The sequence below is a fragment of the Bicyclus anynana genome, chromosome 1 (assembly GCF_947172395.1).
Source record: "Bicyclus anynana chromosome 1, ilBicAnyn1.1, whole genome shotgun sequence".
Taxonomy (NCBI): Eukaryota; Metazoa; Arthropoda; class Insecta; order Lepidoptera; family Nymphalidae; genus Bicyclus; species Bicyclus anynana.
Window position 1 is genome coordinate 11,702,259 of NC_069083.1, and position 17,363 is coordinate 11,719,621.

Genomic DNA, 17,363 nt, shown 5'->3' on the forward strand with positions numbered 1-17,363 from the left:
GCCTCCCACCGACCAAAAGAATCTAAATTGTAATCTAAATTATTTTTATTAGGAAGCTCAACATCTATACATTGTATATTGGTGTATGTATTGCCAAATATTTGGTTAGAAAATTGAACGGATTTATACATAAATCGCATGGGTCGCATGGGTGCATGGAGGTGATGCTAGAAATGTTCTTGTTGTTCTAAATTGATTAATTTTACTTAATGTTCCACAGTTCGATGAGGCGCACATAATTGTTTAATGTAGTGACGTCATTAATTACAAATATTGCCATAACAACGTATATATTGATTTATTGGAGCGATTTTATTTGGCAATGAAAGAGAATCAATCATCGTCTATGACTGAACGTCTAACTCTTTACTTTTAAGTTAGTTTACCTTGCAAGATATACTTGCTAAGACAAGAAACGTGTCCTACAAACTAGTACGCACTGCCCTGTACCCTGAGGCACATGTTTTAACCCTCGTGTACCTACCTATAAGCATCGCTGCTTGGTGACAGATACTTTATGTATGACGGTTATAGTTACTTAGACGAACTCTATCTCCAAAAGCTATTTACGTTACAATCACCAGCCGATGAACAAGCGCTTTTTATTCTTTACTAGCGGACGCCCGCGACTTCGTCTGCGTGTAATTTAGTTTTTCACTAATCCCTCAGGAACCATGGATTTTTTCGGGATAAAATGTAGCCTATGTGTTAATCCAGAGTAAAATCGATTTCCATTCCAAATTTCAGCCAAATCGCTTCAGTAGCCGCAGCGTAAAAGAGGAACAAACATACTTACACACTTACACACAAACTTTCGCCTTTATAATATTAGTGTGACAAGTTAGCCATTGACTACAATCTCAATGTGTGCGAATGTGTGATGATGCAATCTAAGATGGAAGCGGGCTAACTTGTTAGGAGAAGGATGAATATCCACACCCTTTTCTTGGAAGGACTCCCAAGTACTGTATGGCACTTGTGGACTCTTCTCAGAGCAGTGTCGTTTAGTAAATTTAATTTTAAATTTTCGACTTAAATTATCACCAATATCTCATAGCTTGACGCTCCAAAAGCTTTTCATAATTCCCGCGGGATCATAGCCTTTACCGGGGTGAATATGTGTTAATCCAGAGTAAAATCTATTTCCATTCCAAATTTCAGCCAAATCGCTTCAGTAGCCACAGCGCAAAAGAGAAACAAAGAAACACACCTACACACAAACTTTCGCCTTTATAATATTAGTGTGATGTGATATTCTGTTTGCTTCAGAAGTGCGTGACGTGGCTGCGGCTCGATGAGCGCCCGGCGCCGCACGCGGGAGCATGCTCGCGCACCTCTTGGTGCTTAGCACCGCGCTCGCGGCGGCCTCCAGCGGCAAACACGGTAAGTACCTACCTACATGTATTTTTTTTTTGGGACCCCTACGTCCATCGGCTCTACGAACTGCCCTTTGCCACTTCGCGTCAACGAGACGTCTGTCATTAATTTCGGTTTTGCTGCGGATCTCCTCATTTCTGATTCGACCTCACTCAAACTCCAAGCATAGCTCATCCTATCGCCAGCTGAGTTACTTTGAACCTTCTTATGAGGGCCATAGTTAGCGACCAAGTCTCGGATCCATTTATTTATTCATTTACGTTACATTTCCATTAAAATATTTAACACATGTCATAAATAAAATGTCATAATTATTACAAATGGAACCCTGTGAGGGTATTGTAACTACAAAGTAAAACTTAAATAAACACATAGGATAAGATAAGTAGAGAGGCGGATTTATTATTTTTCAAGCAAAAAGTTTTTTAATGTTAATAAAAACTCATTAATGTTTTCCTTTTCCTTAATGTTTTGCGGTAATTTATTATATATTTTTATGCACATTTAGTGCGGGCCTGGACTGTGCATTTTTAAATTTGACTTTGGCTGTACTATGTTCAATTTACGCGAGCTCCGTAATTTATTTTTTCGTGGCAATTCATTTAATCTTTGAAAAAATTCTGTATTTTTCCTTACGAATTTCCATGTTTCTAAGATATATAGACTTGGTAGGGTAAGAACTTTTATGATTTAAAGTGGGGTACAAAACTTTCAGTTTTTTTAACGTTTTTTATAATACGAATACATTTCATTTGTAGGGTGAATAGTTGTTGTGCATCTGTGCTATTGCCCCATAGAATGACACCGTAAGTCAGGTAGGGATTTGCGTACGCGAAGTAGGCTAATAATGTCGATTCCATATTAGTCGATTTTTTTAGCTCTTTTAGCGCATATGTGAAACGAGATAGTTTAGTTTTAATTTTTTGAATGTGTGTTTTCCAATTTAAATTACTATAAATATCTATTCCATCCGTGAGTCATCACTAGCAACACGCACTGTTCGAAGTGTCTTGAATTAAATTTTACTGAGTTATAATTTTAATATTCAATGTAAGTAGACCAAAATTTATATCATCATCATTATCAACCTTTCTTTATTAACATGCGTTTAACAATGACCCGTTAATCTGAATTTGGTGTTAAAATTACAAGTTAAATGCATTTGTCCATTAATTCAGATCACTGCGCGTAGCACATAGGTAGGTGTCCACTGTCCAGTGTCGGCGAACAATGATTGTCACTACAATACAATTATGTAATTGGCCCGCAAATGCCTATAATTTCAATGTGCTAATGATGTTGTTGACCAAACATTGGATACTATAATGGTTTGCCAATAAGGACTGGGCGAACACTACATTACGCTGAAACTCAATTTATCCAGTAGGTATATTACTGGTATCTGTAATTCAAATTCTCCATTAGTTTAGATCCCAGTCTCATATTAAATAATTGATATAATTATTATAAAATATATCTGCTGTCTAAGAATAATGTTTTTAAAATTATACTTATATGAGGTAATTCCCCTTTACGAGTCAGCAAAATTCTGACACCTTCATCCTTCATGTATATTTTATAAATTTCACTTTTTTTCGTACGGAAATGAAAAAGTAAAAAATAAAAGTATGAAATAACTGATGTACTTGACTTTTATTTTGATATATCGTATATTGTGATGATACAGAATATCGTGAAACCGAAGAAAACTATGTATTTAATACTAGCAAACAATTAAAAATGGCGGTTTTCAAAGAATCTCAAGTTAACGCAATGTAATGTAGAAATAACGAAGAGAGATAAATCATGTATTGGACATGTACGGATAGGTCATGAGTATTCGTAAAAAAATTACACAATTTCACCAGAATCCATTCAGAGCTCAAAATCTGAGCACGAAAGAATGCATAAAATAGTAAGAAAATGTGTCGCATTCCGAACACCTTCGCAGCATACGTTGGGAATTTCATTTGCGTCGGGTACCTACAATATATATTTTACACAGATACGTAGATTCCACAAGCAGGCGTCAAATCCCGCAAAGGCCGGGCCCGGATTGATATTGTTAAGATATGAACCGCTGGTCGGGGAATCTGACAGGGGCTTACGACCAAAATATATTCTACGAGATATACCCGATTACACATTCTAAATTGAAGAACAAAACCTTTTGATAATAGACATACTCAAATGAAAATATGAAACTAGCTTATTCGACTTCAAGTGTTGAAATTCTTCAGAATCACCCAAAGTTAATTAATTAGTACACCTAATATTTTTCGCGAAAAATTTATGTCACATCGCTTAGCACTTGCATTTACTTTCATAAAAATAAGGTACATAAAAAATTCAAAATTAAATCCCAAAGTCGGTCACCCATCTGTTATTTGAACCAACCGCCATTTTGATTCTTGACTACCACAGTTTGCGGCTTCAGAAGCACTTATCTAAGATCGATTATTATGCTATTGTTTAAATATAACTTAAATAAATTAACTAACATAACTGTTACTTAATCCGCTTACGTAATCGTTAAGCTTGCTACATAATTCGCTAACGTAGCTTCCATTTTATTGATATAATATTTACAAACTTGGTTCACCCGTTTAATTATTATGGTGCCACCTCAGACCAATTATAGAAGGACCTGTATCGCACTCATAGTCACGAACAAAATTGTCTGTCATTTTCTGAGGAAAACGAGCTTAGATTTTGTATATATCTTATACTAAACTAGAAGTTTTTGCTCGTTTTTACACCATTAAATTACACAAAAAGGTATTTTTACGGAGCTCTTTAACCGACGAACACGATTACAACTATTTAACATCGATTCTATAGAAACAGTTTTTATAATCGTATTAGATCGTTGATCATATACTTTGACAGAAAAGTAACTACTAGCGAGGCAGGTCTTATACAATAATTGGTCTGAGGGTGCCACAGACAGACATACATAACGGTTAAACTTGTAACACCCTTTTTTCTCCATCAGGGGTAAAAATAATCACAAAAATCAATATCCAATTTCATAGTAAATTAAGAGTTCATTAAGGTTCTCTTAATTAGTAAGGCCGTGGATACACAGTAAAATTTGTAATTCATTTGAATATAAAATTTTCATTACTGTGTGACATTTTATTCAAGCGAATAGTTAAAGCCTTTTAATTTACCAATTAGGTATTAATTTATTATTAATAACATGGCATTAATAATACTGTAGCTTATAAACTTTTTCAATGAAAATAAAAAAGTGTCAATAATGTATTATTTTTTTTAAATTATTATTTTGCTTTATAATTAAACTAGCGGACACCCGCGACTTCGTCCGCGTGGAAATCAATGTAAGCTTTCAACCCCTTTTTCACCCCTTTGGAGGTGGAATTTTAAAAATTCATGAATCTCATTATATTTCGTATTTTTTTATGATTTATTAACAAATTTTAAAATTGTGACTCTAAAAATGAAAAACTTTCCATACAAACATTCAACCACTATTTATATTTTAGGGTCCAAAAGTACCCTATGTTTTGCCCCAAGGTCCCATTTACCATTATAGCAAAATTCATCTTGATCGGTTCTGCTTAGGCATGAAAAGGTAAACAGACAGACAGACGGACGTACTTTTCCGTTTATAATATTAGTATAGATATCATTATACAATCATCATTTGTATTGATATGTTTAACTTATTGAGTATCGACAAGACAGTCGACAAATTGTAGACAGTCGGCGACGTGTCCAGCTAAATTTAAGCAAAGCGAACTATTGAAGCAGTGTCAGTGTTTCATATAAGTGTATGTTGTAATAAATAAACTGTTATTGCTCTAAATAGTAATATCTGTTAGTTTTAGGTGATACGAATTAGTAGTATTATTAAGAAAATCAATTGATTTTTTTCTGCCTGAAACTTATAAACTAACTACTAACCGATAATTTGACTAACCCCTCGGTTTCACACGCATAGCTCCCGTTACAGTGAGAATACGGGGATAAAATATAGCCTATGATACTCACAAATAACGTAGCTTTTAGTGGTAAAAGAATTTTCAAAAAAGATTACTAGAGATTACCCCCCACAACACCACAAATTTTACCTCTTTATAGTACCTATAGATTTTGCGACCTAAGAACAGATTTTCCTATAATTTTCTCTCGTAGACTTAACTGGTCTGGTAGATATACAGACTGTATTTTGCTTTAATTAAATTGCGGTACCAAAGGCAGCGTCAGTTTCCCTCGAGGGAACCACAGCCTTAGCCTGGCGTCAATTGTATAACACTGTACAAACTCAATATTCTAAAATCAAAACTTAGATACACTTTTTATAATAGGAATAGTTAAGTTTATCAACCATTGTGAGCTCAGCATGTTACAGAACCGAAAATGACGAAAAATCATTAATTTTATAAATAAACTTGCTGACCCGGTCAAGCCGGCTTAAGAAATTAAATATCACGTGTCTCAAACGGTGAAGAAAAACATCGTGAGGAAACCTGCATACCAGAGAATTTTCTTAATTCTCTGCGTGTGTGAAGTCTGCCAATCCGCATTGGGCCAGCGTGATGGATTTTGGTCTAACCCCTCTCATTCTGAGAGGAGACTCAAGCTCAGCAGTGAGCCGAATATGGGTTAATGATGATGATGACCCGGTCAAGCTTCGCTTTGACTTATGTGCACTTCCCTATTCCTACCCTACACTACCCTACTCCTACCCTACCCCCACCATATCAAGTCTAGGCCCAGACATGTATGAAAATGGTCGATCTCCTTTGTAGAACGAAACTGAATGTTTGCCTATGTATGTACCATAGTTAAGTATAGTACTCAAATAAGGAGTTAAGATAATGGTACCAAGTGATAAGAGGCCTCAACCATTTGAGTAACATATTTTTTTATTATTTCTCTGTTGTAAAGTACCAATTTGGTACTTCATAAAATTACGATATAGCCTACTTATGTGACTAATTAATATAAATATAATTTTTATACTAAGACAATGTCCAATAACTAAATCTTAGTCTTTCACTGCCCATTACGTATTTAGGTCACTTTGTTCACGTGATCTTCCAAAGTAACATATAAAACGTATTTTTCAAATATCTTCCTCAGTATTAATATATAGAAGTAGTGTCCCCGGTCGCCACGTTTTGAGTAAAGTCAGTATTCTAGCAAAGGGTACGGATCACATCGAACGGATTTTATCTACCGTAAAATTGAAAATCCGTTTGATGCGATGCATCCGATACGTACGAAGCGGATTTGTGGACGCCTACCATAATATCGCTTAAAACTTTACAGTTAAAAAAAAAAATTAGCGAAAATTGTAGATGAAAATGGAAACGAATTAACGTACAATTTTTGTTCAAAACTTCAATATTCCATAATATTTTAAAACGTTTAGGAGAGCGAAGTTTTCACTTAAAGCTTAACAGAAGCATTTATTGCTCGTCTATAATAAAGTTGGAAATTTTATCTCGAAGTATCTTCAGCGCACAGCCCCAGTTGTTTGCAAATAATAATATTAGACTCGGCAAGTTAAAAAAATTTCGCGTTTAATTTGCATAAACCCTACGGAGCCCTATTCACTTTTCGCACTTTTATTTTACAGCTCATCCTTCTAACGGTCCCTTACTCATTGCATTAAAAATTCTGTTTCCTTGGTTCGTAAATTTTATTTTATAGGTAACCCGAGTTTTCTTTTAAAGCCTAGATGGTTGAATTTAAAATAAAAACTCTTGAATTTCTTGTTATTTTCATGTGACATAGCCATAAAGAAACTTTATAGCTGATGACGTGCGATTTTTAGATTTAATTGACTACATCGATTTCCAAAATAATATTTTAATTATTTGTAAATTATTTTTTTTTCTTTATTTAAAGATTTATTGCTGAGCGAATATATCTCTCTGTTTTAGCTTCAATTTAAACTTAATTATACTACACTAACACATCTATAAAAATTCTTATTCACAAAACGGTAATGGATCAGGTTAGGACTGCCATTTATGCAAAAGTTAGTAAAATATAAATAATGAAATAATTGTAGCATTTGCATCCAAAAATATTTTTCGATTATTTTACAAAACAATATTTAGTTTCAACAATACGCCAATATTAAAGGGGTGATATGTCCCAGTATCCCAATAGTGACAACGCGTGCTAGCTACGCAACGTTGGCTATCGAACGTAAAATATCAGTAGGTACGCAAGCTTACTCTGGAATTATGTGATATGCCTAAGCTTTAAAGTCGTGTATCGGAATTCCAAATTTAAATTCATATATTTCATGAAGGCTGTTTAGGCTTTTATAAAAGCGCTTTTCAAAAGTCAAGTCTGTCCGTGAGTAGTGGCTCTAGCTTCCGGTTCGGAAAGCAAATTCTGACGAGAGAAGACGATTAAAATTGCCCTTTAAAAAAATTAATTCAACTGACTTGTGTCAGAATAAAGTACAGCCGTACAGTACTAAAAAAACCCGCTTTTAGCACGCACTAAAAATATTGGATTTAAGTCACGTGACTATTTTTCTGTATTTCTGACATCAAACCCTTTCATATGATATCCATATCATGGGGGTGGATTTCAAACAGCCAATCCGCCATTTTGCGGCCGCCATATAGGATTTGTAATGACATTTCTTAACTAGTCATGTATTGTCATCAGAACTCAGAGCGTGTGCAAAATTTCATCCTAATCGAAGACCGGGAAGTGGGTTAAATTAAATTTCCGAGATTTGATTTTCTTACATAGTTACAAGTGAAGCTAATATAAAGTGAGTAAAAACTTAACTTGACATAAAAAACGGTGACATTTTTGAATTTTTGGTAAGTTAAGTCTAGTCTGTATCGTAAATACTTATGTATTACGACTTACACCAAAAATGTATGTTATTATTTGTGTATGTACACTTTAATTGTTCACCACATACCTATTAGAATACAGATATAAAAAGAAATAAGTAGTTTACGAAGGCGGCCTTAACACTTGAAAGCTATTTCCGAAAGGCTCTGAAATTATGGATGATGATGTTTGGTATAACAGCATAAATAATTTCTAAAATTTAGAAATTATGCTACGTTTTGGAATACACTTTACAACGTAATACTAAAATTGTTTATCTTTACTAGATAAGTCGTCACTTCTCTAGAAATTTTTACTCAGCTTATATCTTGACACGAATAAAGATAACCTAAAAAATAAAATATCCAAATACAATGTTAGCACAAAGAAAAAAAGGCAAATATGTACGCGAGAACTTACTATAAAAAGCACCGAACGTTGCCTTTGTGAACTTACAACTGAATCCCTCGAGGTTTATGTCTTTTTGGATCAGGCGGCTTACCGGAGGACGCGCGAGAAAACTCCTTCCCCTCATAAATATTTACTTTATGAAATAACACGCCCGAAGCTCAGCTAAGTCCTACATACCGGCTGACAGCAGGTGATAACTACCAAATGACAAAAAACAGTTATTTACTCTTATATTTCTATTAAGGAAATACTTATCCTATAATCTCCCGTAAGACGTTACGTTTTATTCTTAAAGCTTTACGAGGAAAAATGCCTTACCACATAATACATACAGATTTACGAGTATAATGGACTTTCTACTGTTATGAAAATGTTTTTTTTTTTGATGTGAAACATCTATAGCCGCACGTAAAACCGAATTCTGGCGTGGCGACGCATGCCGTGGCAACAAGTCGCCACGCTATATGATGATAGGTATATATATACAGTAGTGTGTACGGTGTGGCGACGCGTCGCCACGCGCAATCGACTGTGCCATTCTCTCCCACTCTATCCGGCGCTAAGCCATCTCTCTCGCTACACTGAGGTCGGATACCAGCTATAGTGTATACTCCGTATCCTTATGACATATTTAGTTCCTACCACAATCTGTTTGTTCCTGGATATTACTTTTAAAAAATAATGTCGATGTTTCACATCTGCCAGGCGTCCCGTGACGGGTCACATTTTTTTTTTTGAGGAAAACCCATACAGATAAAAAAAATTATATCCAAATAGTTAATTTTAATCCAAATAGCCATCGTGTATTCGAAAATCAAATATGTAATGATGTGTTCAAAACTGGCACGTGTGTAACCTTTTTTATTCATATAGATCTAGATTATGTTTTACATTTGCAGGGTTGAATGTGTCGTGAATGACAGGCATTGTGAATTAACGGCCGATCTATCAATAGGCGGCACGCGATGGCACTGCGCGTGTGAAAAGTAACATTCAATTAGCAAAATCAATGAATCGTTCGCAACAGTCACAGGTGATTTTGACAAACGATGTCATGAATACAATTTGAAATGAATTGATTTTGAGGACTCAATAGCTCGACGGTTAAGATGTCAGATTCTAATCCTATGGACTACCCACCCACTTTTGGCTTTTCGGCTTTCTGGCTTAGTTTGAAATGACCCAGAATATGGCTCATATAAGGTTTTTACTGAAATCATAAAATAAAAAAAGGTTACACGATTTTTTAATTTCATTATGTAATTAAAAGTAATAATAAATAATAACTAAAGCGTTTTGCTGCGTTTTACCAGTAGTATTTGTTAAAAAAAATATATAATTTTTGTTGAAATGTTTCTAGTGTTCTGATGAAGAAATACTAAAATTCGAATTTATTTACTAGCTAACGCTCGCTAACATTTTTTTTGTAACCTGTTGGTCCAGTGGTTAATCTATGTGGTTTCCGATCACGTGGTCCTGAGTTCGAATCCTGGTTCGGGCTATGAAATACTGAGTTTCCTTTTTTCTAAGTAATTTTCAATTAAAAATTATTAGCACTGAATTGGGTAATTGGTAGTGTTATACTTAACCCCGTGCCTCGGAAAGGAGCTCGTTAAGCCGTCGGTCCCGTTCATAATCATTGACATCTGACAGTGGCCTTTAATGCATTTAAAATTATCACCCTAAGCCCATCAACCCACATTGAAACAGCGAGGTGGGCCTAAGCTCCACAACCCCTATCGACATGATAGTGGTTTCACAACCACTAATAATAATAGGCTAATAGGCGTGGCCCTGTTGTGGGCTGTTGAAATAGACTTTTAATGATGTTGAAAATCAAAATCGCTAACTACAGACCACAAATAAGTGATATACGAGTAGTGCCTACGATACTGCAGACTGCGTTTACGTCATCGAGTCTTGCTAATTGGATGTAACTTCATACTAGTTTCGGGCATGATAGGGCGATAAAGCTCCATTCACATTGACGGAAAGTTGAAGCAAATCGTTGCGTTAAATTGACATGAGAATGGAGTTTAACTGTCACATAAAGGTGATGATAGACTTGAGCATTCAATTGTAATGAGCATTCGTGCGTATGTTACATCACAGAAAAATACGAGAACATATTCGCGAGCATTCTATCGAGCGTTTTAGCGAGCACTCTAACGAGCATATTTGCTTCATTGAATAGAGCGTTCGCTAGAATTTTCAAGACGTTTATTTGGCTCTATGCTTGGCTCGGCTAGTTGTTCAGTTCGATAAATAAAAAAAAGGTGAATTCTCGATGTTCTGTTACAAGTGAATGCTCAAGTCTATATGCGCCTTTATATTGCATGATAGCTTTTTGTTATAATCCAGATATATTAACATGATATGCGAGTACATACTTTTTTATTTCTGAAGAACTGCACAAAATGTATGTGAGTGCATTAGTAAAATTGTAAGGAATCAAAAAAGCACCGAAAATATTTATTACATTAAAAACTAAAAAAAGTAGTTATTTCCCATAATCTTTAACTGTAAAAAGAAGCAGTATGCATACTTTACGGTAAAGAATCCTAATAATATTATAAACGCGAAAGTTTGTATGTATGTACGTTTGAGTGTTTGTTTGGATGTTTGTTACTCTTTAACACCGCAACTACTGAACCGATTTGGCTGAAATTTGGCTACATTTCATCCCGTAAAAATCTATGGTTCCCGCGGGATTTGTGAAAAACTGAATTCCACGCGGACGAAGTCGCGGGTCTCCGCTAGTAATAAAATAATGACTATTATTAAGTTAATCATCCTATTGAAATATCTTTTTTACTGCTAAGTATGGGAAGATCAGACCCATTCATAACAACTATTGGCGTAGTAGGTGTAGACAAAGAGACTTTTTGAAACGTGGTCGTTCTAAGCGAACGCCTCCATGGCCTTATAAAACGATGCGAATCAAAATAATTTGTTTATGAAGAATCTATGGGGTATTTTCGATTGAAGGAAAATAAGCCACTTTATAAAAAAAGTTTTAATTACGAAAATTGGAGAAAAACAAGAATATTTTCGTCACATAAAATGATGATTGGGTAAGGAAAGCCCACGAGCCTAATTTGCAAAATTGTTTGGAAAAGTTTTGAAAGTGGGCGGCTTATTGGAATATGTTTTTTGTTACAATGTTTGGGCGACCAATCACAATATTTATCACAATATTTCTTATTTGATGAAATCAATCTACCTACCTACACCTTGATTAACCCATGGCCGGCATCATTAGTCTTTTCTACGGCCCACAAGAGGACCGTGATAGCCCAGTGGATATTACCTCTGCCTCCGATCCCGAAGAGTGTGGGTTCGAATCCGGTCCGGGTTATGGACCTCCAACTTTTAATTTGTGTGCATTTTAAGAATTTAAATATCACGTGTCTCAAACGGTGAAGGAAAACATCGTGAGGAAACCTGCATACCAGAGAATTTTCTTAATTCTCTGCGTGTGTGAAATCTGCCAATCCGCATTGGACCAGCTTGGTGAACTATTGGCCTAACCCCTCTTATTCTGAGAGGAGACTCGAGCTCAGCAGTGAGCCGAATATGGGTTGATAACGATAACTAGGGCTATACCTTCCTCTCTATAGGTAAGAGGATGTGGAGCTTAGACCTGCCTCCCTGTTCCAATGCGGATTGGCGGGCTTAGAGTAATAATGTTATATGATCTAACGATCATTATCAGATGTTAGTTGTAATGAGCGGAATCGACGGCTCTTCGAGGTACGTAAGGGTAACACCATCAACTTCCTAATTAAAAAAAAAGCTGAGTACGTCACAGTCAGACCCAGGACACGAACCCAGAAACTTGGGATCCGTAGCCACAAAGCAGTTCAACAATTCTCCAGGAAAAATCGACAAATTCGAGCAGTTACGCACTAAATTCGATAACAACCGTGTTCGTTACATGCTTAACCGGAGCATTGTCAGGAGATGTTGACATGACAACTTTTAATTAACTTTACAATTTACAACAAAAACATTTATTGGCCTTTCACGAATAATAGCAATCGAAATATATATTTTAAAATGGGTTGTAGTAATATAAATATTTGTGATGGCTTCCGTGACGTAGTGGTATGCCCAGCAAATTTTCTAAGACGGAGGTGCTAGGATCGATCCCGGGCTGGGCTAATTAAGGTTTCCTTAATTGGTCCAGGTCTGGTGGGAGGCTTCAGCCGTGGCTAGTTACCACTCAAGCGCAAAGACTTACCTCAAAGCGATGTAGTGTTTTGGTACGATATTGGTTAGAAACCCGAAGGGGTGTAAATTTTCATCATCAACAAGTTCCCGCTTCCATCTTAGATTGCATCACCAACTACCAGGTGATTTTTTACAAATTAGCCCTTGATGTAACTAGTAAAGAAAAAAAAATATTATTTATGGATACAATCATCCTCTGAGCGTGACTTTACAGTCACATCAATCAGTAGCAGAAATAAGCCCAAAAAATTATTTATTTGCCGCTGTCTATGTATTTGGACCAAAGAGCTGCTTATGCTCCCTATAGATAGACCATAGTCACCAACTTCAAGTACTTGCATTAGCTGTTCCTACTTCTCATCCTTAACACTTTACTCCCGTACAAACATTGTGTACATAATTATAGTGCTCTATCTATTTAAACTAATATCATCAGACAATAACATCAAGTAAAATTAACGAATCAGTCACTAAATAAAGAGGCTTATAATAATAATAGATTTGTAAATAACTTAAATAGCTTCAATAAACTAAATTAAGTTATTATAATAGTTAATATCGTGGACCGTAATAACTTGAAACTGACTGGTAAAGGAGCAAAAATATGACCTCCAGCCTTGGGTCCTCCGTCTCAATTTAATGGAAGATCCTCAGCCATTTACATTTATTACCGCTTCACCGCAGAATGTCTTGTTTAATCTTAGCGAAAATAAAATTTACGATCGAGTCTGTCAAGCTGCGAACAATTACTGTTCAAATGTATGTCATCATCTCCCAACCCTTTGTGGTTGGAGGAGTTTTATTGCCTCGGTTATTGATCAAACTTTAATATTACATTACTTGAAAAGTAATTTTGTGAGTGATAATTCAATGTGCCCTTTTTTGATTGCCGTGATTTTCTCGCAACCAGTCGTGTTCACTGAATTGTGAGTTATGATACAATCTCAGATGGAACACGCCATAATTTATGGTAGTTTTATTGACATTTTATTGGTTCTAACATGCCATTCTATTACCACGCAATGGGACATCCGTATTGATTGATCATATTATAAGGTAAATAAATAAAAACATAGTTCGAAGAACCGATGGATGTTAGGATCCCAAAGTGCTGGGATGGCGACCCTGCACGCAGTGTCGGTTGACCACCACTAGGTGGACCGAGGACATCAAGCGGATTGCACCGTGATCGTTATGTTTGGAAGTCCATGCAGGAGGCCTATCTCCTGCAGTAGACCTCCATGTGCGGATAATGGAATGATGGAAATAGAAGCAATAAAAACGAATTAGTTTTAATGTGGGAGGTAAAAAACAAGACGTAAAAAATAGTGCGTCCGATAATAATAAAAATAATTAGTCTTCTACAAAAGTTGATTTATTCTTATTCATACTAGTAGACGTACCAAGCAAATGGGTCACGTAATATATATTAAGTGACAAAACATTAGGTTTTGTTTCAATACAAGTACATTTACAACACACACGTATGATAACTCATTTGTTTTGAATCCTAAAGCTGTGTGCAATCAGAACATTCGCCGGACAAAGCTACGTCTGAAAATGAATGTGCTAATTTAGTATGCAAGTGGTATCTTTACGAACAAAATTTAATTATATAATCTAAACTAGTGCTAGCCTCCAACGTCGTCCGACGAATTACGTGAACCATTACGAGAACTTTCTATGCTGGCTCCACATTAGTGACGTGAATTCACGGCCCGATTCCATGCCCTTCACACTCACGGGATGCTCACAATCGTTTGAAACCCGCCGCGAAATGGACGTCAAATCTGCTGCATCAATAACTTTGTTTGCTGTGTCACTATACCACTATTTATATGGGCTGTGAATATAGATGTGTATGAACGCCGGGCGAATGAGGTGCAAACCCTTGGTCGCGGGACAAAATACCGACTCTGAACAGGCGTGAACATGCGTGAACCCCGTGAAAACCGCCCACATTCACGTTCGCGCTTGTTCACGGAGCTTCGTGGCACCAATGTGGAGCCGGCATCAAAAATGTCAACAAAATATGTCGCTTGAGAGATTATACCTCGTAACTGTTTCTAAATGGCATATGATATTGTCATCACGATCCGTTTTGAAACTTTATTAAGCATTATTAATGATCATGTCGAGCTCTCTGCCGATTTTAACCTTATCTCATAATTTAGCTATTCAAAAGCTATAATCAGTGCACGAAGCGAATGCGAATTTTGGTTGTTGATTACGTTATTTCACATTACACATTACACATTTTAATCTACAAATCTTGCGTTGTATCTGTTAATTTTCAAAAGTAATATTTTCGCTTGCAGGCCAGCTCTTTAGGATGAAATTTGGAATATAGTGAACTGCAATGGGCTTGGCCCCACTAATCTGCTTTAGGGCTCTGTAACAATCTTTATCAGATATTAATAATAATAACCGAGCCAATGTGCTCTCTAAGTTATGGGTGTAACACCACCAACTTACTTAGAGCTGCTACTAAGAATTCATGTCAAGAAAGAAAATCTCAATATTTATAGGGACTCGAATTTCAAACCCATCATGATTCGAAGCAGGATAGGGTACCCACTGGACCAACAATACGGATCTCGAGGAATACGTTTCGACGTACCTACCGTAGTCGGATGACGCAGCGCAAGCTGCCGACTAATTAGAGATGCTTATTAAAATTCCAATAGATTTATAGGTATACAGGACCATGTTTACTTATGGGGTCTATAAACCAAACCAGTGGCGTGCACTTCATATAAGCATTAAGGTACTGCATACCTCAAGAGATTTTTCTTAATGCTTATTCAATGCAAATTTTCCGAATATGCTTAATTTTTCTTACTAGTGCACACCCTGGTCAATAACCTTGCACGCCACTGGACCAAACCCACCGACACAACACCGGCAGTCTTGTAGACCCTCATTGTTAAGAGATTAAATTTTAAATTTTTGATTTTAATGCTTCAAACATGTTAAGACCTTAATTTAATAATAATAATTAATGAACAGGAGTTCTATTGAAACTTTAAGTATTTTTGGTTCAAATTATATAATATAATATATTATAAATAATATTCACAAAATACAAACAATTAAATATTATTTTGGTTTTAGTAATAAATAAAGGGCTGTGATATACTGAAATAAGTCAGTTCCATTTTTATGTTAAAAATATTATAAGTACCTATTGTAGGTACCAATTATTATGACAATGGGTTATAACTATATCTAATCGGGAAGATGGTTTCAAACTAGCCAGCGACTGGAACCCGGTCGTAGAATTGTGCAAACCAAGGGGCGCCGCGATACGCATAATAACAAAAGCGATGTCATGAGTGTGGTTTGCCTAAACAACCAAAAACGCGAGGTTGTTGAAAAAAGAAAAAGAACGAGAAAGAGGGTAGATCGATTCTGCCCCTAACAGCTGACTTCACTTCTCATCTCGCAACTTCAGTTCCGTCGTGACCACGATCCATGCAACTGGGTCGAAATATCGACATTAAAAATCTCGTCGTTTTATCGCCGTATGTACCCGTCCGTTTAAATAACATTCAGAACTATATCTTATTCTTATTCTGTACTGACTGACTGACTACTTTTAATAAGTGCTGTATCTGATAAAGCACAGGTTGATTTACTTCATTACAAAGTTTGCACTTAGATATGATTATTTATTAAGCAACATGGCATCGACGTAATAGTAACAGTCTTTATCTCAGACACCTAAACTAAAAGCCAATTCGAATCCAAAGGGAAACGGAGATATCTGCAAATAAAACAGAAGAGGCAGAAGGTAATAATCTTTATTAGGTACAAATCGCTCGTTAAGTAAATCGAATCTCTTGAAAATTTAAATCGCTTTCATAAGCCAATTTGCTACGAATAAAAACAATAGGATACTCTTTCCCTTAGATCTTACGTAAATGGACGAACAGCTTCCGCCTACAAAATTTTTTTGGTGAAAATAAATATCATTAATCCCTCCGCCCTCATTATCCCTTTATTTAACCTTGTTGAAAGGTTTAGATCTTGATTTCGTTCAATTTATTTGCAAAAAAATAACCAATTATGGATTTTATCTAAATATATAAAAATCAATGCCACTTTTCGTTGTAATTTTGTAACTCTAGAATGGGCTTACCTATCCAAACCAAATGTTTAGGCATTGTACGGACTATTTGGTGATAGACGGTTTACGTGAAGTTTTCACATTAACGGCAGAGCGTTTCTTCATTTATCACATTTTTTTGTAACAAATCAATTCAGGGGTACGGTAGGAGTAGGATAGGGGTAGGGTAGGGGTAGGGTAGGAGTAGGGTGAGGGTAGGGTAAGGGTATGGTAGAGGTAGGGTAGGGTAGGGTAGGGTGAGGGTGAGGGTAGGGTAAGGGTATGGTAGAGGTAGGGTAGGGTATGGTAGGGGTAGGTGAGGGTAGGGTAAGAGTATGGTAGAGGTAGGGTAAGGGTAGGGTAGAGTACTGGTAGGGTAAAGATAGGGAAGAAG

At 36.1% G+C, this 17,363-nt stretch overlaps 1 protein-coding gene across 1 annotated transcript in view; it reads left to right on the top strand.

Annotated features, from left to right (window-relative positions):
• Nucleotides 1-17,363, top strand: part of LOC112053092 (lachesin-like) — a 105,256-nt gene that overhangs the window by 33,697 nt on the left and 54,196 nt on the right. The window contains exon 2 of the mRNA XM_024092380.2: nucleotides 1,270-1,383. Coding sequence (XP_023948148.1) covers nucleotides 1,323-1,383 — 61 coding nt within the window. The 5' untranslated portion in view covers nucleotides 1,270-1,322. The remainder of the gene's footprint in view (nucleotides 1-1,269; nucleotides 1,384-17,363) is intronic.